Consider the following 23,204-nt stretch of genomic DNA (forward strand, 5'->3'; position numbering starts at 1 on the left):
ATTCACACAAGTCTTCTCAGACTTCTCTGAAATCACCCTTTTCATCATATATATACCTCAGCTTGTTTAGCCATTCCTCAACTAAAGGACACCCCCATCCTTTCCAGTTCTTGGCCACCATAAAAAGAGCCACTATATAAATGTTTTTGTATATACAGGTCCTTTCCCTCTTTCTTTGATCTCTTCGGAGTATGAGTGGATTTCTCATTATGTCTTAATAGTGGTAGCCAAGTGGGTAGGATTTGCATAGGTAGGAAGGAAAAGCAGAAAGCAGTCTGAGCCAACACAGACCAGAAAGCACTAGAAATATTCAACGGATAGTGAGCAGACTAGCTTTGACTGCAGTATAAGGTCACACTGCAGAATAATGGAAGGCTGGCAAGGTAGGTTGTGGGCTGATAATGGTGAAAAGCCTCGAATGCCAAGTGAGGAGATTGGATATTATCCTCCTTATTAACTATGCTTAAGGAAGAAGCTATTAAATCAAAATCTAAATAAAAAATTAATATTGATTAATATAAAATTAAATATTTAAAATATGAAATTAAAGGCTTTTGAGAAGTCAATGCCATAATGAAAGCAGTGTTTAAAAAAGAGTAATCTTGTGCTTAAAAGGGGGATGGACGGGTGAGGCAAAAAGCTAAATCCTGTGAAATCATTTAGTGAATTATTGGAGTGCAGGGGGCCAAGCACAGATCCCTGAGACACTGCATTGGTGAGCTGGCCTTCAGGAGATGCCAAGGAAATAAAAGATCATCCTGGGTTCTCATTTACTACCTGCCAGGCACTGGGCTAAAGTCAGAGCACACTGTTTAGTTGCTGCTATTTTAGGGAAGGTGGGGGGGAAGGTATATGTGGGGGATGTTAAACCACTTAAACTAGGAAAGATTTAATGTTTGGATAGACCCAAGTCTTCAAATAAATATTCATTCCAAACAGGAATATGTAACTGCAGTTTAGACCGTCTGCACCTTATTTGTACTTGGTTGTTTCTATGTTGTCTTCTCCATTAGACTGTGAGATCCTAGAGAAAAGGAGCTGTCCTTTGTATCTCGAGTGCCCAGCATGGTGCCACATGGTAGATATGTAATAAATGATGGTCCGCTAACTGATTAATGGTAGCAGGGATGCAAAGGGATAGACATGAAAGATGTTGCAAAGGCAAAATCAACTGAATTTGGTGCCCGTCATATGACAGTCCATCTCCGTCTTCGTTTAGGCTGTCTCCCAGGCAAGGAACACACCCCCTCCCTCACATCTGCCTCTTAGAATCCATGCCTTATGGTTCTTTCCAGATCCTTATAGCTCTCAGTGCTTCCTCCTTGCCTCCCAGCTCCTGCTCCAACTACCCTGCATTTACTCTGCATATATTTTAAAATATACTCTGGTAGATTCCCCCAATAGAATGTAAGCACCTTGAGGTCAGGGCCTTGTTTTATATTTTTAACAATTGTTTTGATATAGGAAGGCAAAAGAAAGGAATGTGTCAAAGACAGCTTTGAGGTGCTAAGTAAGTCATTTCATAAAGTAAGCTTAGTGAAAAATCACACAATTTGGTAAAAAAGAAAGAAAAATACTTGGTTTTAGACATTAAAATGAAGAGATACAAAGGAAAAGTAGGAAATGATGTCACCAGAGAATGAAAAAAAATGGACTGGTCACTTAATAAGACCAAGGAATAATTGATGCCTCTTTGGAAGGCCTATACAAGGTCAACAGAATTCCAAGAATCTTGGGTGGATGCCCTGTGGCAAATTTATGAGAGAACATTAACAAGATTGAAACATTAAGAGCAGGCATAGATATATTGTGACTTACATTATTAAAGGGGAACACTCCTAAAATAAGGGCCTAGACCCACTGGGATAGGAGAGTAGGAACATAGATAAGACTGACAGACAGATAGATACATACATATACACACAAATATACTAGTAAAAAAATATACATACATACATACATGCATGTTGTTCGTCCTTCGTTTCAAAGAGGGCCAATGACACTATAGAGTCATGTCTTGATTCAGCCTGAACTGGATTTAAGTGAGGCAGAGTTGCACAAAATCAGCAGCCTCACTCTCTCTTCCAGGGTCATTGAAGTCCAGTGGGAAGACAAAAATCAGGACTATGACCTCGGCGTCTTCGATGTCTGACCAAGCTCTAAGCGCGCACCAGCGCCTGCTTCAGCCGCCTTCATGGTCATTGGAACAAATTGTTCTCTTTCTCTCCTTCTGCGAAGTCTTGGGGTAGACATCCCCCTAACTCACCAACCGGTTTGAGGCCTGTCGATTACCCTCAACCTGGGATGGTTTTACCGAAGTGTGGCTGCTGAGAATGCTATCGCTTCTTGGAGTTCCAGGTGAGAGTTGGTTGAAGGTGAACACCAAAGGTGGGTGAGCAACCCTGAAAAGGGCCAGGCAGCTCTCACCCGGGAGGGGCCTGTCCTCCCTGGACACACCATACGTTCTTATGTAAATCCATATATCATACCTCCTGGGTACTCTTTTATCCATCAACATTGGTCTCCTCAATCCTCTAATAAGACTGTCCAACTGCCAAATGTGGGCATTCTCTCTGGCTGCCCCCCATGCCTGGAATGCTCTCCGTCCTCATCTCAGCCTCCTGGAGTCCCTCAAATTCCAGCCAACATCCCACCTTCCACAGGAAGCCTTTTCCAGTCCCTCCTCATTCTAGTGCCTTCCTTCCTTAGATTTTTGCCTATTTATTTCCCCAGAATAGAGTTTGTACTCAGTAGTTTGCATATTATCTCCCCCATTGGAATGGGAGCTCCTTGAGGACAGGGACTGTCCTTTGTTTTTTGCTTTTGTATCCCCAGGGCTTCTTCTGTCTTTAATACTTTTCTAAAAAATGTCAAACCCGGATTTGCTGCAGTTGGGAACATAGGGTTTTCTCAGGAAATATTCTGTAGCTCTCAACCTTAGTGATGATGATCCAAAAAAAAAAAAAAATGACTCCAAGGACAAACCTGAATAAGACACTATTCAAACTCCAGAGCTTCAGAGGCAGGGTTTATAAAAAAGGACTAGACACAAGCATGTGTCAATTCTGAGAAGCTCATGATAGGCCCTTCTTTCCACGACTTTGCTTCTTAAAATCACTCTGAAAGTTTCCCTAATAAATTCAAAAAAGAGGAGTCTGGTCTCTTATCCTTAAGGTGAAGTACCATGCCCCAGATCGCCAGACATAGAGAAAGGTAATATGTATGTCATGGATATTCTTCCCACAACTATTTGGAAAGTAAGACAAGAAATATCACGTAAAACATTCTCTCTTTCTGTCTCTCTGTCTCTCTCCCAATCTCTGTCTGTCTCTGTCATCATACTCTGAATAACGATTATGATGTAGAATGAGAAAAAAAAAAACATTTGGGGATCAAATAACACAATACCTTTGAATACGTGCGTTTTGTGCTGGCAATGTCTAAGCATCTGGGAGAGCTGTATTCAATTCTCCTAAGTTCCCAGGAAACTGACTGATCTTGTAAACAACGTGTTTTCCCGAACTGGATAATTCTCAAAGTTTCTCACCTTTATATCTGCCACTGACCAATGAGGAAAGATAGCAGAAAAAAAATGTTGGTTTGATTATTAGTAAAGTTGCATAAGAATCCCATAATTTGGGAGATACTGTAGTAAAAAAGGAAATGGTTAAGCAGAGAATTTGGCTTTATTTTTTAAAAGCTCTATATAGCATCAAGCAAACATTAGTTTTAACATACTTTTTAGAATCTTGAAAAAGATGTTCTGTGTTTGCTGATAAACGATTCATAATCATCTGTACAAATGTTATTTTATTTTAGATGTCAGTACCTTCAAAAATACATAAATTGGTGTCTAAGTGGGATGACAGCTTTAAAAATCTCAGTCAAAGGCTTCATTTTCAGCAAAGATTAATTTCTTATGAAGTGAATGACCCTGAGCCCATGCGGAGAATGACAACTTTTTCCTTAATGAATTAACGAACAGCGGTTATTAGTTTTAGTAATGAGTTGGCTGCTACTTACATCTGCCAAATTTCTATCACCACAGCCATTACTCTTCGGTGGTTTTATAAATACAGATCTACAAAGAAATAAATAGGAATTGAAATTTAATCAATGGAAACAGATTCTCACATAGATAGATATTCATGTATCTCTGTATGCTTGTCGGCTATTACAATTTCATTTTTGCAAGATGAATAAAACATAGGTATTTTTTTTAAGTTGAGCATTCTGAACAAGTCAGGCACTAGGACCTCCACTGTATTTTCCATGCTTTAGTTGTGAAGGTCTTTTTGTCCGTTACATCCATGCATGTAATCAGTGATTGTTCCTATTGTAAATCTCAGATTCACCATCTGTACGCTCCAAAGGGGCTGGACTAGTCTTAATACCTAGTCCCTATGGGATTAATCCGCAATTTCACACTAAGTGATTTTTAAGTATCATTTGTTACAATGATACAATATTATTGTTTCTAAAAACAAACAACCTGTATTCTGAGCATTTTGATTTTTTTTTTAAAAAGAGGAAAAGTGCTTACAGACTGCTATATTTAAACAAGTTTGGGTGTTGGTCCAATTTACATTCATTCATTTCACTTTATATACAACTCTAAAAGAATATGGGGAGAGGAAAGCTTTGCAAGCAGAAACTATGGAAGGGGCATTCAGTAACTGAAAACGCCACTTTTTGTTATAGAAGATGGAGCTCGAACAGAAATTGTTAACAATACTAAAGGCTAATTCTTTGAACAATTGGTCAAATGCATCCTAATTAAGAGTTTGCATGATGAAGTCTCTGCTCTAAAGTGAAAATATGATGTTCTACATCTGTTTGGGGCAAATGAATTGTTTAAAAAGTCCCAATGTAAACAAAGGAAGAGTGATCAATTCAGTGACCAGCATTAAACAAAGCTGGCTTGAAGTGTGCAAAGAAATTATTCCTTTCCAAGAAGCCCTGTGGCTTTTTAAAAAAGTGTCCTATTTAATTAAATAAAAGTATGATTCCTATTACATGTTATGGTCTTCCTATTAATTTTAACCTGCAACCAGAAAAAGAGGATATGTAACTCTAAATCATGTCTAATCGGCCGAGGAGACAGGAATATTTTCATCTGTGCTTCATGGAAAGGATCAAAATAAACATGAAGCTGTTTCCGATAGGTTTTGACAAATACTATTTGTTTCCTACTTCCTTATTTCTCCAATCATAAGTCGTTATGGTAGGTGAAAATGTCTTTTATCTATAGCCCAAGTCATTGAAGAATCTAGAGACTAAGAATGACTTCAGGAGAGATTTGGATTCAGTTAAAGGGAAAGTGTCCTAACCATTACACCTGTCCAAAATGCAGGGTTCATCTTAAGGAGGAGGGAGAAGGCTGGGAAGTATTAACAGGTTTCTGGAGGTGGTTAAGCCCACCCAGGTTGGATGGTCACTTGTCACCTATCATGATTTGGACAGGAAGTTGAATTCAATGATCTCTGAGGTCATTTCCAAGTTCTAAATAAGGTTCAGCTATTTAGAAGCATGCATCCTCATTTACCCCTTGAATTAAATTTGAAATATGTGATATAAAACCAAGAGAACCATTCTTTGTAGTGAAGCATTTTCCCTATTTCTAGGCCAAGGCTCCTAAGCATCATAAAATATTGAAATTTCCTCACTACTCCTTCATCCTGCTGGGGCAGAAATGGTTTCCTGTCTTTCTCCCCAGATGCCACTGGCCCCTCTATCTCTCCCAAAGGACTGTGAGCCCCTTGGGGGCAAAGACTAATTTTTTTTTTGCCGTTTTTTATATCCTCAAAGCTTAGCACAGTGCCTAGCTTATAGTAGGCTCTTAGTAAAGGTTTGTTGACTTGTCTGTCAATCCTTACACTCCTGGAGGAATGCTGCTGGCTGGGCCTACACAAGCCAGACCAATGTATGATTTTTTTTTGTTGTTGTTGTATTGTATTTTCAACATTTCCCAATTACAATTTTATTCTGATTTACTGGGCTGGGTGTGCTGCTTGTGGCTCCCCAGGCAGCAAGTCTGACACCCCTAGTGGAGTGAATGAGGCACTAGAATTAAGAGGCAAGAAGATCTGGGTTCAAAACCTTAGGCACCTAGTTAATAGCTGTGTGATCTTGGGCAAGTCACTAAACCTCAATGTGTCTGTTTCCTCATGGGTAAAATGAGGGGGTTGTACTTGATGGCCTCTGAGGTCTCTTCCCCCTCTAAGTTCTGATCCTATGGCCTGGAGCTGAGGGGCTTAGGTGTTATGATTTTTTTTTTTGGAGATCCCTTGGATAGTCTTAGTGGATGCTTCTCAAAAATGCAAAATCCTAGAAAATGAATCCTTTAACCCCCTGGTGGGTCCACTGGCAGGAAAACATTTTAAAGCAGGAGATTCTTAACCTTGTTTACTATTTCGATAACTTTGTTTCAATATAATTGGTTTCCTTTGTAGTCTTATGTATTTTACTTTATGCAATGAAAAATATTTTGTGAAAAGGGGTCCCTAAGTTTCATCACACTACCAAAGGGATCCAAGACACAAAACCAGTTACGAACAGGGGCTCTAAATTAAGCATCATGGGTTGAGGGAATAATGTACCCCATCCTTCGCAGTCCAGTTCCCTTTTATGTGTTGCCTTCTTCCCTTAGTAAGTAAGCTCCTTGAGGGCAGGTATTGTCTTTCCCTATATAAATATATCCAAAGTACTTAGCTCAGTTCCTGGCACTTAGTAAGTGTTTGTAGCCTGCCAGAACTTGAGTTAAAAATGTTAACATCTAGAAAGAAAAGCACATATACACTAAAAACTAATCCACAAATAGGAACCAACGAAAGGGAGGAGGCATACCAACAGTTTGGTTATTTGTGAGATGATGACAGTAATAATGACACCTCCCTCATCTGTCTGTTGTGAGGTTCAAATGAGGTCACGTATCTAAAGCACTTTGCCAACCTCAAAGTATTAGAAAAGAGATATTGCAAGGTGCCCACCAGTAGTTAGGAGTTAAACGAATGAAACCGATTAAGAGATCGGGGATCGGGAGTCCAAATAGCTGCCACCTTATCTCTAAATTGCTTTTTTGCTTAACCCAGTTTTATTACACACACACACACACACACACACACACACACACACACACAAATTCCCTATCTGCAAATCTCTTCCTTATAATAAAACTAATTAAACGGCTACCTGTTTACTGGCACTTTGTCTTTGGCCTGCTTTGTTGTTCTCTGGTTAGAGACTGGCTCAGCAAAATCCTGTTAACAGAATGTATGTATATATGCATATATACATATGTGTGCATGGGTAGGTAGATAGACTGATAAATAGAGATAGATAGATAGATAGATAAGGATTAGAGCTTAAGTGGGATGGAAGATGCCTAATACCGGAGGAAACCACTGTACTTCTTTTCTTTCACATTAAGCTCTGGACAGGATAGCATTGTCAACAAACCTCAAAGTACTACTATAAGGAGAGATGAGCTAAGTTTCCCCCAAGCATAAGGGAAAGGCTGGACAAACCTTTTCAGATCATGAGAACAGCAATTCGTAAATAACTGCAACAAGATATTAAATGGTCTAAAAAAAGGTTAGCCTATTTTCCCAAAATTTCCCTTCCCAAGGGAGAGAGGAAGGAAGGAAAGAGTTGGGAGGGAGGAATGAATTAAGGAAGGCTTAATAGGCACTTTATACAAATTTCTAGTTGGTTGTATATTCCAGTTATCAAGGAGTTATTTAAAACATACATGGTGGTGGGTGGAAGGGGAGGGAAAGAGTAAAGAGAGTAGGTAACTCCCTGGTTATGAATCTGGTTAACTAGAAGTGGTATCCTCCACAGAAATAGGGAAGTGAGGAAATGGAGTAAGTTTTAGGGGGAAGATGCTGAATTCCATTTTGGGTATGTTGAGTCTGAGATGTTTGGCAGGCAGGTCTCATTCATGACCCCCTCTCAGGAGAGAGATGAGGGGTTGATGTGTAGAGAGACCTACGTATAGATAACTGAATTGAATGAAGGTAATGGTGGATGAAGTTAAAGCCCAGAACCCAGGGCCAACAGTTCTGGGATGCACCTATGCAAAGATGAGAGGAAGAGTAATGGATAAACTGGAAAAGGAGCTTGACAATGGTCAGAGGGGTGGTAGGAGACAAAGCCATCATGTCATAAAAGCCCAGGGAGGAGAGAATACCAAGGACAGATGTTGTAAAGAGGCTAAGAACCACTAGGACAGGCCATTAGATTTATCAACTACAAGATCACTGATAACTTCAGACAGAATAGTTTTGGTTGAGTGGCTGGTGTCAGATGCCAGATTAGAAGGGGATGAGTAATGAATGAGTTGTGAGAGTCAAGCCAAGGAAAATTGAGAGTTTTTCCTAAGAGTCCAGCAATGAAAGAGGGAAGAAATATGGGATGTAGTTTGAGGGGATGGTAGAACCAAGTGAAAGTTTTGTTTTTTTTTAAATTAGGGAGTAGGGAGATACTAGGATCTCTTAGCAACAAGAAAGGTGTCAGCGGATTAGAAAAACACCTTGAAAATAGGAAGAGAGAGGATTATCAAAAGGACAAGTTCCCTGTGGGAATGGAAAGAGAAGAGATGAAGGGCATTAGTAGAGGCCTTGGCAAGAGGAAGGAAGAAGAGAAAGGGAACCAGCATTTATTAAGCACCTACTATATGCCAGGCACTGTGCTAACCACTTGATAAATATTATCTCGTTTGATCCTCACAAAAAAAAACCCTGTAAGGGAAGTGCTGCTATGATCCCCATTTTATAGTCATTCACAAAAAAAAAAAAGTGAAGTGACTTGTCCAGGGTCACACAGGTAGTAAATGTCCAAGGCTGGATTTAGCCCCAGGCCACCGCGCCACCTAGTGGTCTTAAGAAGGAGGACCATCTCTTCATGGAGCCTGAAGGAAAAAATTTGGGGAGAGCAGGGAATATTGTTGAGTAGATATGACGTATAGAATTGGGGGAAAGAGAATTTATGATTAATGATCTCAATTTACTTAGAGGAATTCCTCTACGAAGGGAGCCTGAAGGCAGAAGAGAAGGATACAAAAAGATCTTGATAAGTTGAAAATTGAGTCAAAATGATATGAAACAAAATAGGATAAATGTAAAGCCTGGCACACTAAGGTCCATGGGGTCACAAAGAGTCAGACACGACCGAATGCCTTAACAACAAAACAATAACAAAGCCTTAAATTTGTGTTAAAAAAATCATTCACTTAAGCCAAAGATGGGCATGAGTGCCTAGCTAATAGTTAAAATATCCTCTTCTCCACAAAGCCTTTCTTGATCCCCACATGCCCAAATGGTTGGTACCCTCGTTCCCTAAATAACCTTGTATTTACATAAGTTGTATATCTAAGTATACGTGTGTATGTACGTATGCGTAGTTTTACTTGATAAAAGGTAATCTCCTCGAGAAGGAATGTTCCTTTTTCTCTACAAGTCTTTGCATCCCTGACGCTCTGAACACTGCCATACTAAGTGCTTAACAAATTCATGATTTAATGAAAACAATCTGAGGGTTTTTTTATCAGGCTATGATTACGGACAAGCCCTGCTGAAAACTTAGCACGATTATGACCATGAAGGCTGCATGCACGGAGTCATAGCAATCCAGAAGTAGGAAGGCGATAGTCCTACTGCGTACCCTGCTCTGGTCAGACCCCAGCAGTAAGTGTCCCCTCTGGGTCACATTTTAAAAAGGGCATCAACAAATCAGAGCATAGTTTGAGGTTGGTAATGAAGATGGTGATCATGTGTGCTACAGTATATGTGACAAGTGGTTGAGGAAACTGGGGATTTTTAGCTTGGAATGGATGAAGTTTTCGTTATGCACCTACTATGTGCCTGCCAGGCACTGTGTTAAGTACTTGACAAATATTATCTTTTGGTTTTCACAACCCTGGGAGGTAGGTACTATCATGATTCCTATTTTACAGTTGAGGAAACAGAGGTTAAGTGACTTGCCCAGGGTCACAGAACTAATAAGTGAGGTTGAATTTGAACTCAGATCTCATGGGCTATAGGGTCAGCATGCTATCCACTGTACCACCAAGCTGCCTCCAAGGAGAGAAAGCAATGGGAATGTCACTGTTCTTAATTATTTGAAGGGCTGTCATACAGAAGCAGTTAGGCTTGTTCTTCGGCAGAACTGAGACGACTGATAGAATTAATTCCTAGAAACTGATTTTAGGTTCATTTTCAAATAACTTTGTAACCCTTGGAGCTGTCCGGAAGTGGAATGGTCTTCTTTGGAAGCTGACTCCTCCTTCACAATTCCAGCTTTGAAGATCTCTAATAATGTGGCTCAGGTCTAGGCTGAACAGGAATAGGATTTATGCTTCTTTCTCCTGTTCACCTCCTGGCTTCCCACAAGCCTTAGCTAAAGTCTCACCTTCTACAAGAAAACTTTCCTGATCCCTCTTCTATGCTTGTGCCTTCCCTCAGCTGATCGCTTCCAATTCATCCTGCATACAACTTATTTGCACAGAGTTGATTGCATGTTGTTCCCCTCATTAGACTCCTGGGAGTTGGGATTGTTTTTTTCTTTTTGCCTTTCTTTGTATTTCCAGGACTTAGCACGGTGCCTGGCACATAAAAGGTGGTTAGTAATTGTTTGTTTGCTGTTTCTTTCCTGTTGTGACAAAGTTTTATTTGTCACGATCAACAACTAGTGTTTATCTTGCTAAGTATCTATAGGTTTTAAAGCATAGAACAGGTCCTGCAGGAAGAAGAATTTGAAATAGAGAGGAACCCCCCCCAAACCACAAACCAACCATAATCCCTGCCTTATGGATTTTATAAGCTTGAGTAGCAAATAGAAAGGGGGTACAAAAATTATGGAACAAAGACAGCGATTTTATATTATATGCAACCAGACTGTAAGAATGGTAGACACATGCTGTTTTACTTTAGTGGGCGGGATTTTAATCACTTCTGCCTCATTGGGGAAGACTTCATGTAAGATGAGGGCCTTTTGTCACATGAAAGATTTCCTCTAACTCAGAGCTCCGATGAATTAGATCCGTCATAGTAGGCCCAGGGGAAATCCTGGTGGCAAGACCTCTTATGTGCATCTGCAAGAATCAGGGAGGCATTTTGGGGGCTTCCCCCCCAGAAACAACTGAGATGTAAAAAACAAAGGCATCAATATGGAAATTGGAAAAATATGGAGAAAGGTAGTGTTCCAAATTTATAGAGTCACCTGAATATTCACAGGCTAAAAAAAACATAACTTTTAAAAATACTTGAACTTATGACGGAAAGGACATGTGTATACATCAACTTCAAACCAAATGTTTCTTTCATTTACCTATGTTTTCTGAAACACAAGAGAATTTATAAATTGGACTAATTTTACCTTCTGAGTTTTGTGGGTTTGGTTTTTTTTAAAACAAATCAGTTTGAAGATACAGAATCAATCCATCAATATAACATTTTCAAAATGTAGCTGTAAAATTAGGTAATTCATATTCATTTTCAAGCATTTTGAAGTTAATGGAAATAAACCAAAATGATTTGCATAGGTATGAATTCTTTAGCCTTTGCTTTATATAGAAAGCTTTTTTTTTAATATGTACTTAATATAAAACATGCCTGTTGTCTGCTCAACTTCAACGATGTTTTTAATGCCAGGCAGAAGGATGGATTGTACCTATGCATGAAGCCAAGATACACAAAAAGAGGAAATGGAAATCCTGCCATCACAACCTTAATTTAACACTCATAAACCTCCTCTTCCAGGGACTGCAAAGTGCTCTCTTTATTTCTGGAAGAGGAACAGAATCAGGGACTGCAGGTTCTCTGAGAAGGGAATTCACAGTGAACTGGAGCTCGGCCAAAGAGCCCGGCCCCATGGTTTCTCCTCCTTGCCGCCACTTAGATGAATGAAAAATGAAACTGTGCCTATCCAGGGAGCCCTAGGTCAGTCTCCTGGTTAAACAGATGGTGGGAAAGGCTTCCAGGCCATCAGTTAGGATGAGCTATGGCCCATAGTCCTCACTCTAAAAGGTAAAATCACTCCTTCTCAGTAAAACACTATCGGAACACAAGATGGACCTGGCCTTTGTGGCTGGAAGCTGGAGTTTTTGTTAAATTCAAGACATGGTAAGATGTAGGATTACAATCACAAATCTCTCCCCAAACCTACTCCCAGACATTTACCCAAGGGAGGGGGGCGGGTCACCAGAGGCCATGCACAAAAGCTTTTTCCAAGCTGGAGAATTTGGGTTATGGGCCGAGTCCTGCTACTTCTTCATTTCACTTTCCTGGCCTTTTCTTTCTGTCTGTAATATCTGGTTAAATTAGATGATCTCCAATGGCCTTTCCAGCTTTTAACTTTCTGTGATCTTATGGGGTTTCTGGTAAGGCAGAATCAGATATGTACAGCTAGAAGAAGCCCTATGTGCCACACAGCTATTAACCCAACACCTCCTTCTACTGATGAGGAAAAGGCCTGGGGGGCTAGGCAGGCACAGAGGTGAACATGACTTACTTTGGACTCACATTTAGGTAGTAGTACAGAGCTGGATTCCAATGCCTGGCTTTTGATTTCCAATACAGGGTTTTCTACTCCATGACTCCCAAGGGCAGGGAGGGCAACAGAATCAGTGACAATTGATGTAAGACAGCAGGAAAAAAGCCACTGGATTCATTGAGGGGACCCAGAATGCAGATCTATAGCCACTCCTTACCGTCTTACCTTGAGAGTTTCTTCTCATTTGTAAATTCACAGTGCCAGGCATATAGTAGGCACTTAATAAATGCTTATTTCCTTCCTTTCTTATCTCTTCCCTAAATTGAAGGGAGGAAGGAGAATGAGAGCTATTGGACTAGGTTTTCTGTAAGGTCCCTTCCAGCTCCAACTAGGCCTTAAACCTCATAGGATCAGACTAGTTTATCAAATCTAATCTGCTCATTTTGCAGACGAATAGGCCCAGAGAGCCTAAATTATTTGTTCCATACTGGAAAGCATTTATTTAACACCTACCAGTTGCAAGGCACCATTTTAAGTGTTGGAGATATATAGACAAAATGAAAAAAAAAATAGCCTGCCCTCAATGAGCTAATGCGTTACTAGAGGGTGGAACATAGGTTAAGGATAGCTATGATTTCATTAGCATGGGAAGCTCCCAGGTGAGGAAACACCCTCCACCAATACAGATCTGCAATTTATATTTTTAAAGCAAGGATTCTTCACCTTGTTTGTGGCATGGACCCCTCAGGCAGTCTGGTGAAGCCTATGGATGGGCCCCTTCTCAGAATCATGTTTCTAAAATGCATTAAATGCACAGGATTGCAAGAAATTAGAGAAAATAAAGATGTAACTATTTTCCCCATCCAAGTTCAACTGACCCCCTGAAATCTATTTAAGGGTTAAGAACCGCCACCCCTACTCCAGCCTGGTCTTGGAGAGCTGCCCAGAGCACGGAGGGGTTAAGTCCTCAGCCCAGTGCTCCAGCCAGTGTGTGTCACTATCTGAATTTGAATCCGGGTCTTTTTGGCTTACTTTCTTTCTGCTCCAGGGCTTCTAGGAGGAAGCCACATGCCACAAGCATAAGCTTCTGGGTGATTGTTTGAGGAGGGAGAAAGCACTGAGGAGGGGGATTTTCCAAAGGAGGAGACCCATGAGCTGAATCCTGAAAGAAGCTAAGGATTCTAAGCAGCAGAGGGGGGAGGGGGCTGCATCCTGGCCAGGAGAGACAGAACTGGGATGGGATACCCAGACCTATGAATGAATGTGGCCATTTCTGATGCCTAATGTCTTCCCAATCCCAGGTTTGCTGCTGTATTGTCATCTTCAGCTCTCCTTCTCACTGGGTTGGATTAGTCAATAAGTATTTATTAAGCGCCTTCACATGCCCAGAACTGGGCTAGATGTCAGGTGATGTTTAAGGTTGCTTCCTGCTCTAAATGCTGATTAGGAGTGTTCTGTGCCTGCATCCATGCCCACCTGGCTTTTTCTAGCTCTCTGTGGACCTTTCTTCACCTTCTGCTGCTCCACCACCCAGCTCTCACCCTTAGATCACTCAAAAATGAGTGCAGGAGTAGGGGTGAGGCTGAATTAGACATCCTCTAAGGCCTCTTCCTAGTCTGAATCCTAAAACACAGTAAACTCCCCTTCTGCTATTCAACCACTCTGTAGACCTCTGACCTTCAAATCTACTCCCCTCTGTTCTGGCCCTTATTTAGGGCTCTCTAAAATTAAAGAGCAGCTTGCAACCAGCAATAATAATATATAATTACATATGATTATAATTAGCTTATCATATATTAGAATATACTATACTAAGTAAAATGCATATGTGTGTACAGACACATACATACAGTTTTATATATACACATATGGAACAATATCTTAGGTTTACAAAGAACTTTACCTGTATTATTTGACTTAATTCTCACAACAATCCTAGGACAAAGGTGCTGTTATCACTGTCCCCATTTAACAGACGAGGAAATGAAGGATCTTAGATGCCAAGATTCCTTCTTGTTCTGAATCTTGTTACAAGAAGGTATATACCCGATGCCACCAAACCCCTCCACCTAGGTCCCTTGGTGACCTTTGTCTTTCCCCGCTCCTCCCTCAGGTTCTCCACTCCATACCTGACTGGTGTGTGTATGAACTAGATGCCTCCTTCCTGCTCTCAATGCTATGATTTAATAAATTTGATTTAGTCAATCTGTTTAATGACTACTATGTACCAGGCAATGGAGGTACAAGTACAAAGAATGAAACAATCCCTATTATTAGATAGAAGCTGACCCCAGGTGTATGTACCTGCTTCCATCACTGCCCTCATCTCAGGTTTGCCTGTGACCTATGACCTTCAAGTCTCCTCCCTCTCCCCCCAAGATCTCTTGTTCCTATGAATTACTAGATGCTCTCCAGGATCCCTTCCTGCTCTAAATTCTAAAGCCAAGCCAAGCACGCACAGGATCCTACCTCCCTGGGTTGTTCTGACAATCAAAAGTGAAGAAGGAACTTTGCAAACTCAAAAGCACCGTTTGCTATTAGTATTAGGTATTAGGGTGAAGCATTTAGTGCTGTACTTAGAATCAGGAAGACCAGGATCCAAATCCTGCCTTTCATAGTGGCTATCAATGTGATCCTGGGCAAATCGTTTGACCCCTGTCTGCCTCAGTTTCCTCATCTGTAAAAAAGGGATGAGTCCTTGATGTGACCTTAAGCAGATTCCCCCGACTTCTCCCCGTTTTCCTTTCTTTCCACGGGGATGATGTTGCAGGTACCTCATTTAACGACCAAATGAAATAACCCCACGTAAAGCACTTTATAAATCCTCCCTATTATTAGCGGGCAGCATGGATCAGGGTTGGATTTGGATCCTGTATCGCTCTTGTTTGTGCGCGTGTGTCTCCCACTAGGCTGTCGGCTCCTTGAGGACGGGTACTGGGGGTTTCTTTTGCCTCTCTTTATGTCCCCAGCAGCTTAGCACTGCGGGCCCACGGGAGAGGATGCGTGAATGCTTGAAGACTTGCTGGATACTCGCAGCATCTAACCGCCAGGGAACGCAAGCAAAGGCGTGCATGCAGGTGTGGGGATGAGCCTTGCAACACCCCCTTTCCCAGCCGCGGCAGGTTCGCTGGTGACCTGTGACCTCCAAATCTCGCCCCCCCGCGGCCCGGGACTTCCCCCGCTTCCCCGGGGACTCGGGCTGCTCAGCCTTGGAGCACACGTGCGCGCAGCCCCCCCCCCCCCGCCCAGGTCCGCTGGAGACCTCTGACCTCCTGCCAGGCTCTCCCCTCCCCCAAGGCCCGTCGCGCGCCACCTTTCCCGCGGAGGAGAAGCTGGCGAAGAGCGGGCCGAGCGGCGCGGAAGAGCCGGAGCTCAGGCCGCCGCGGGGCAGGGGGCGTGGGCTCCCTCCCACCAACGGCTCAGCGCCCGCCTCTTCTCCCTCCCTCCTCCCGGCCGGCGCTCCGGCCCGCAGCCAAGCAGCTCAGGCGGCCCGCACGCTCTCCGCGCTCCGCGGCCGCCGCGCGCCGGAAGGGCTCACCCGGGCCTCGAGGGCCGGGGGTGGGGTGGGGGGGTGGAGGCGGCGGTGGTAGCGCCTGCCCTGACGTGCTCCCCCACCTCCGGAGCAGGTGGAGGCGTCCGGCGCGAGCGCTCCCCTCTCAACACCCCCCTCCCAGCCTCGAGCTGGCGCCGGGACCCGCCGGGCGCCGCTCTCTTAAAGGGGCCGGCGCAGGTGGTGCACCTGGGGCCCCCTGCAAGCCCACCCCTTTGGGGCGATCAGAATTGAGTGTAGATTTAATGCTGGACCAGAGCTTGGAGATCATCTTCCCTCCTCCTCCTCCCGGAGACTCTGGTGCAGGGAAAGTTTGGGCGCATCAGGGATCTTGGCAACTTTCTGCCTCTGACTATTGCAATTCCGCCCCACCCCCCGGCTTCCTGCACCCCCTGAAAGTCCCCAGGAGGTCCTCTTGCCCTCCCCCTCCCCATCCTTTACTGACTCCAGCCCACTTTGGGAGTGGAAGTGGGCGTGGGAGCGGAGCGGGTGTCCCCCGCCCGCAAGAAGCTGCTAGTAGGCGCTCCCGGCGGAGGCCGGGGTGGGGTGGGGGGGACCGCTGGGAAATGCGACAATCCCCTTGACCCTGCCCCAGAGCTGACCCTGCCCAGCACACACTCCCCTTTCTGCCCACTGCGCATGCTCCCAGGCTGGACAGCTCCTGAGAGGGAAATTTGAAAACGGTCGGGAGGCTGATCGTGCAAAGCCGGGTCTGCGGGAGCGAGCGAGCTGGCGAGCGCCGAGGGGGATTCCCTTAGAGGCGGCAGAGGTGCAGCCGCAGCCGCAGCCGCCGCCCGGCTCGCCATCAGGTACAGCCCTTGGCCGCGTTTCCTGCGCTCGCATCCCCACGTCGGCATCTCGCCCGTGGGGCTGGTGCGGGGACGCGGGCTCCTTTCCCGCTTGGCGAGCCCGGGTTCGCACGGCCCAGGGCGCTTCCGTGCAAACTGCTCCGGGATGCTGCCAGGCGCTCCGGGAAACCTCTGGGTACCGTATCGGCGCTCTTTAAATGCATAGGACTTTGAGTTTCTTTTGCATTTGAGTTTTCTAAGGGCATTTTTTTTGGGAGTGAGGGGGTGTCTTTCCTGCCGGCTCCAAGTGCTCCCTGCCTGGGATGCATCCCGGGCTGGTTGGAAAGAACTCCCCGCCCCAGACCGTGCCCTCGCAAGTGCCCGTGTGGCTCCGCGCAGGAGTAGGCAGTGTTTGTATCTGTCGGGATAGCAACGGCCCCCGGTGCGCCTCCAGCCTACCTTCCCAAGCACACGGACCGGCTCCTTCGTGGGGTTTGAACCGTCTACGTGGGAACCGCGGATAGCTGGGTGGCAGATGGGGGGCGAGGGGCGGAGAGGTACGAACGAGACGGCCGGCCCCGGGGGTCCCGGGAATCCTGAACACCTTCTGGTGGTGACGTTCCCCTCCCCGCCCGGGGTGCGCCCTTAGGGCCAGGGAAGCCGCGGCTCGCTTCTCCAGGTGGTCCTCGGTTCGCTTACACCCTGCTTCCCCCCTTTCGTTGTATCCGCAGCGCTTAGCGCTGCACCCGGTATAGAGTGGGAGCTTAATAAACGCTTTTTGACTTGACTTCTAAAAAGTGGAGTGAGGCTCTGAAAATAGTGGGTGGGGGGCGTCCAGTATCCTTCGGTAGTGCGCCCTTTTCTCCCCCTCCCTCTCCTCTCTTTCTGCCTCTCCTTCTCCCTCTCTCTGTCTTACTCTCTCCCTCTTCCCTCTCTCTTTCTCTCTCTCTCTTCCTCCCTCTTTTTCTCTCCCTTCCCCTCTCTTCTCTCTCATCTCTCTTCCTCTATCTTTCCCTCTTTTTCTCTCCCTCCTCTTCTCTCATCTCTCTCTTCTCTCTTTTCTTTCTTCCTCTCTTTTTCTCTCACTCCTTTCTTCTCTCCCTCCCTCTCCTCTCTCCCCCTTCTCATCTCTCCCCTCCCTCTTCTCTGTCTCTCTTTTTCTTCTCCCTCTTTTTCTCTCCCTCTTCCTCTCTCCCCTTTCCTCTCTTGTTTCTGCTCTCTCCCTCTCCCTGTCCTCTTCTCCGTTCTCGTTTCCTCCTTCTCTCTCTCCCCTTTATTTTGTCCTCTCGTCTGTTTGCCCTCCATCTTCTCCCTCTTTTCTGCCCTCTCACTCACTTTCCTCTTCTCTCTTTTTTCCTTTTTCTCTTTTCTCTCCTTTCCTCTCTCCCTCTCCTCCTTTTTTTCATCTTTTTCTCCTCTTTCCCCTCCCATTTTCCTTCTCTCTAATTTCCTTTATTCTTTATTTCCTGTTTATTCTTTCCACTTTCACCTCTCCTCCTTTTTCCCACTCCTTTCCATCTTCCTTTTCTCCTCTCTCTATCTCTCCCTGCTCCCTCCTCCCTACACACACACACACACACACACACACACATCCATTCTCTTGAACAGCTGAGTTGTTCCCCATCTCACTCACCTCCCTAACCAAGTTTCTGTTTCTTTTCCCCCCAAGGAGATGATAGAAAGTGACATCACAACCATAATGTCAGGAATCCTTAGAAATTCAGGGCACAATCTTCACCCTTCTCCGCAGGAATACAGGTGAGGGACTGTTTTGTTTTTGTTGACAATGCCTCTGGAAAAGCCCGGGTTCAGAAATCCTGTCACGCCCACCCCCAAGGTGATTGCTTACTGTGGCTAGCCCAGGGAGGTGACGCTGGGACCTCAGAAGGAGCTGCAGGCTTCGGGGTTCAGCCTCCTAAAGGCAGCCTGGCCCTTCAGGCTCCTGTGTTCAAACTGGCCCTAGCCCTAGAACCCTGTTGGGTTCTAGGGAGTCTTCCAGAGTTGGGGCAATTAGGGCTCGCCATGATGTATTGTAGAAAGCTTCCCCTGGCTGGGGCATCCTTCCCTCCCCAAGGTCTGGGGGCAGCAGAGAAAACCCTGTTGTGATTGGGGGGTAGGGGGCAGGTGCCCCTGGGCAGCCTTGGTGAGGGTAGCAGGAAGACCCTGGCGTCGAGGTGCAGAGGTTCCAATCAGGCTCCAGCTGCTTCCTCCAAGCGTGTGACTGGGCACCTCCTTGGTCCTCAGCCATTCCACTGGATGGAGGGAGTGATCCGAGAGCTCTGAGTTCAAATGCCGACTCAGTTCTTTAGTATTTGTATGAGTCCATCTCTTTGGGCCTCAGTTTTACCATATGGGCTGGGCTAGATGGTGGCTAAGACCTCTCCCCATTGGGTATAGAGTTCAAATTATGCCTCTAGTACTCATTAGCTGTGCAAGCCTTGGGCAAGTCACTTAAATGGGGATATGAGATAATATGGATAAAGGGCTTTGGAAACCTTACAGACTCATGTAAATGTTAGCCGCCATCATCATCATCATTATAATTCTATGACTTGTTTCCTCTTGTGAAATGGGCATGGTGATAATTTTCATTGCTCATCTGTTGGGTTTTTCGGAATTAGGAGTTATTTCCCTCTCATCCACTGGGTGGGGAGTGGGGATTGGGTTGGGGTCTTGGGTGAGAGATCAGACTTCTCCCTTGCCCCACAAGGCCCCCCACCTTTGACCTTCCTCTCTCTACCTCCTTAAAGACTTGACCAATGAAGTGTGTGTGTGCGTGTGCGTGTGTGTGTGCGCGCGCGTGTGTGTGTGCTCGCGCGCGCGTGCTTGAGCAAAGATGTTTGTACAGTAGGGACATGGGGACGGACTCCACTCCATAGACTAACCATGGAGACCTTGGAAGGGCCCAGGACACACTCACTTAATGGAAGCATCCAACCTTGTACCTGGGAGAGGGACCCTAAGGGTCGTCTAGGTATTGAATCAGAGATTACCAGCCCTGGGTCCTCTAAGTCAAGCCCATTCCCCCTTCGGAAACTGATCAAAATGCCTTGGTATGATGGAAAAACCTTGGACTTGGAGACAATGGCCAGGAACCTCAAAGGACTGTCCCTTGCCCAACCCGGGTGACCTTAGACAAGTCTCTTATCCACTCTGGGCTTATAGAATCCTTGATCCAGAGCTGGAATGGCCCTCAGGGGATAGCTTGTTCCAACATTCCCATTTGACAGAACCCCAGGCAGAGGGAGGATTTGAATCCATGCCTTCTGACTCCGGACCAATGAGAAGGTCTTACTAATAGAAGGTTCTTAACTTGGGGTCTATGAATTTGTTTTTTTTAAAAAAAATTGGTAATTGCCTTCATTGTAATCTTGAGTATTTCAATTTATGTAATGAAACGCATGATTCTGAGGAGGGGTCCCCAAGCTTCTCCAGATTGCCCAATACCGCTGAGGGAGATGATCTCCAAGGACCCTTCAATGAACCAAATACCCCAACAATGAAGCCAAAATACCCCAACAGATTATGGAGAGAGGCTGACTTTGGAGGTCTTCCTCTCTCTGGACCCTGGCAGATGTATCCCCTCTTTACAGACAGATACACTGAGGCCAGCAACGAGGGAGTCAGCCTGGTGGAGCAGAGATGGAGGTTGGGGTGCTTGGTTCTGCTGGGTGGAAGCTGCAGACCCTGTGGCTGGAGGGGGCCTCCCCTGACCTGGTTCCTTTTCCTCCACCTCAGCCCTGGGAAAGCCCCGGGGATTCCGGAATGGGTCAGGGGGAACTGTAGCAGGCCGGGGAGTGCGAAGCGCTGGGGGATGAATGGACCTGTCAGCTCTGATCAGCTCCGTTTACTCTCCTGCTGTCTGCCCCAGTCCTGTCCGGGGAGGGGGCGGGGGACCTGGGACTGCCAATTAGTGACAGGAGAGCTGGAATGAGGGCTGGAGGCCTGGGGTCGCTGGAGATTGAGCCCCGCCAATCCCAGCCCAACTCACCCGGGGCATGGGCCAGGCTGCAACCATTTCTGCCCCACGTGGGCAGATGGTGGAGGAGAATCAGGAGGGTGGAAGGAGGCGAAGACCGAGGAATGTTGGTTGTGGGAGGTCAGGGCAGCAGAATTCATTAAGCATCTGCTAAGTGCCAGTACTGGGGAGCCCAGAAAGGCATCAACCCCTGCCCTCCGGGAGTGCACAGTCTATTCTGAACACAGACAGTCAGAGCCTGAGAGCCTCATCTCAGCCTCTCATGGAGGGGAAGTTGAGGCCTGAGATCCAGGGACAGGATGTGCTTAAGGCCACTCCACAAATTAATGGTGAGCTTAGTGTTAGCTTTGGGTGGGGCAGCTGAAAACTGGCCATCTGCCAGGCTTAGATCACTGAGGAATGAACTCTCCAGGCAAAACCAAGACCCCACTCCCTTTGTCTGAGGCCTCAGAGAGGGAGCAGAAGGGCTGGGAGAGGGTTCCGGGGGCCAGGAGGCTTGGGAGGCCAGGTTCCTGCGTGGCCCAGCCACCTGCCCAGGGGCTCCTGGCCCAGTCCAGCAGGGGATGGAAGCATGCTTAATTGATTGCACTAAGGTGACCGTGGGTTCTGGCCATAGAACCCCAATAAAGAGGGCGAGAAGGCACCTCTGAGGTTCTCTGGATCAAGCCTTTCCTTTAGGTGAGAAACTGAGGCCCATGGATTGGAAGGGATTCATAGGGTCTCAGAAGCTTTGAGCCGGATGGGACCTCAGAGGCCGTCTGGGCCATTTTACAGATGGGGAAACTGAGGCAGGTGTGGGTTAAATGGCTTTCCCAAGGCCTCACAGATAGAATTATTTGAGACTGGATTTGAACTCAGGACCTGCTGACCCCAGGACGGCCTCTGGCATCTGTTCCAAAGAGCCTGGCTAGCCTTAGAGAATAGAATGGTAGTCATTACTATGTGAGATGTTTCCCTTTGGACCTCAGAGGCTAGGGGGTGTGGCCCTTGAAGTACTGAGTTCAAATCCCACCTCTGAGGCTCCTTAGCTTCCTGGTGTGAGTCACCAGCAGGTCTTATCACTGAAGTAACACTGAAGTAACAGCTCCCAAAGCATTCACCCCCCAAGGTTATTGTGGGGCTCAAAGAGATATAAGGCTGTGGCCCTTACGGTGAGGCAGTGTTGCGTCGAGGTAAGAAAGCCAGCCTCCAAGCCAGCAGGACCTGAGTTCAAGTCTGGCTTCTGACACAGCCTGACTGTGTGGTCCTGGACAAGTCGCTTGGCCTCTCTGTGCTCTGAGGCTGTAAGGGGTGGAGAAGGCGCCGCCCGGCGTTGGTAGAGGGAACGTCCTCACGGTTTCTGTCCTCTTGGCTCACTCCAGTCTCCAAAGAGTTGGAGTTGAGGGGGCCCCAAAGAGTGGTCGAGAGGGGACAGAGTGGGATAATCAGCAGGTGCCTACTAGGTGCACCGGGGCTCCAAATACAAAGGATAAAATCATCCCTGCTCTCGAGGGGCTATGTTGTATTGGAGGAGATAACAAGTGCCCATGGAGATCAATACAGTGACCAAGGCACACAAGGTGGGGAAATCGAGGAAGGCCCCCCTCCCCCGCCCCGGGGAGCGCATGGGAGGATAAGACCTGAATGGAATAGGGTCCGTGCGTTGGGACTGCGATCTGCCCGTGGGAGGGAACCCCTTGTTGATGAGACCACGGACCTGATGGAGTCTTGTGGAGCTCTGTAGTTATTTATGGCGCGCATCTCGAAGATAAGGAAATTGAGTCTCACGGCGGGGAAGTGGTGTTGTGGCTAGCTGAGTGGCAGAGGAGGAGCCTGGGTCTGGTCACTCTGAGCCCGGGGCTCCTCCCACACTCCCCAGGAAGATGCTAATGGGACTCAGGTGGGGGAAATTCTGAGCATCTCCAGGAAAACCAGCTGGCCCTAAACACCAGCATTCGGACATTCCTCTGGGCCTCTGGGCCTCTCTCCAGGCCAGAGCTCAGAGAATTAGCGGTATAGCTGGAAGGGATCTGAGAGGTCACTGGCATTAGTCAGTCAGCACTTATTAAGCACCTACTGTTTGCTAGCCACTGTGCTAAATGCTGGTCATCGAGTCCACTGTAGTGCTAAGCACTTTGTTAAGTGCTGGTCAGTTAGTCAGTAAACACTTATTAAATACCTGCTGTGTGCAGGCATTGTGCCAAGTGCTGTTCAGAGCTTTAGGCTGGTCATTGAGTCTGCTCCCCCACCCCATTTTACAGATGAGGAAGCTGAAGCTCAGAGAACCAGAGTGACTTGGCCAAGGTCACATGACTTGTGTATCTGAGGCAGGATTTGAACACAGGTCTTCCTGACCCCACGTCCAGTGCTTTCTTCACCAAGCCGCTTCTCCAAAAGCTGTGCACTGGTACAGTTG

General features: G+C 46.1%; 1 protein-coding gene across 2 annotated transcripts in view; it reads left to right on the forward strand.

Annotated features, from left to right (window-relative positions):
* The first annotated feature begins 16,718 nt into the window (after positions 1 to 16,718).
* The window catches only part of FOXN4 (forkhead box N4), a 28,196-nt gene continuing 21,710 nt past the window's right edge, over positions 16,719 to 23,204 (forward strand). Inside the window, exon 1 of one of the 2 annotated variants that reach the window (XM_036744201.1) lies at positions 16,719 to 16,851. Coding sequence is in view for 1 of the 2 variants with exons in the window: in XM_036744198.1 (XP_036600093.1) it covers positions 18,503 to 18,588 (86 nt within the window). In the remaining variant the exon portion in view is untranslated. Of the gene's footprint in view, positions 16,852 to 18,502; positions 18,589 to 23,204 lie in introns of those variants that run through there. The other variant, XM_036744198.1, reaches the window with a different exon arrangement.

Source organism: Trichosurus vulpecula, chromosome 1, assembly GCF_011100635.1.
Source record: "Trichosurus vulpecula isolate mTriVul1 chromosome 1, mTriVul1.pri, whole genome shotgun sequence".
Classification (NCBI taxonomy): Eukaryota; Metazoa; Chordata; class Mammalia; order Diprotodontia; family Phalangeridae; genus Trichosurus; species Trichosurus vulpecula.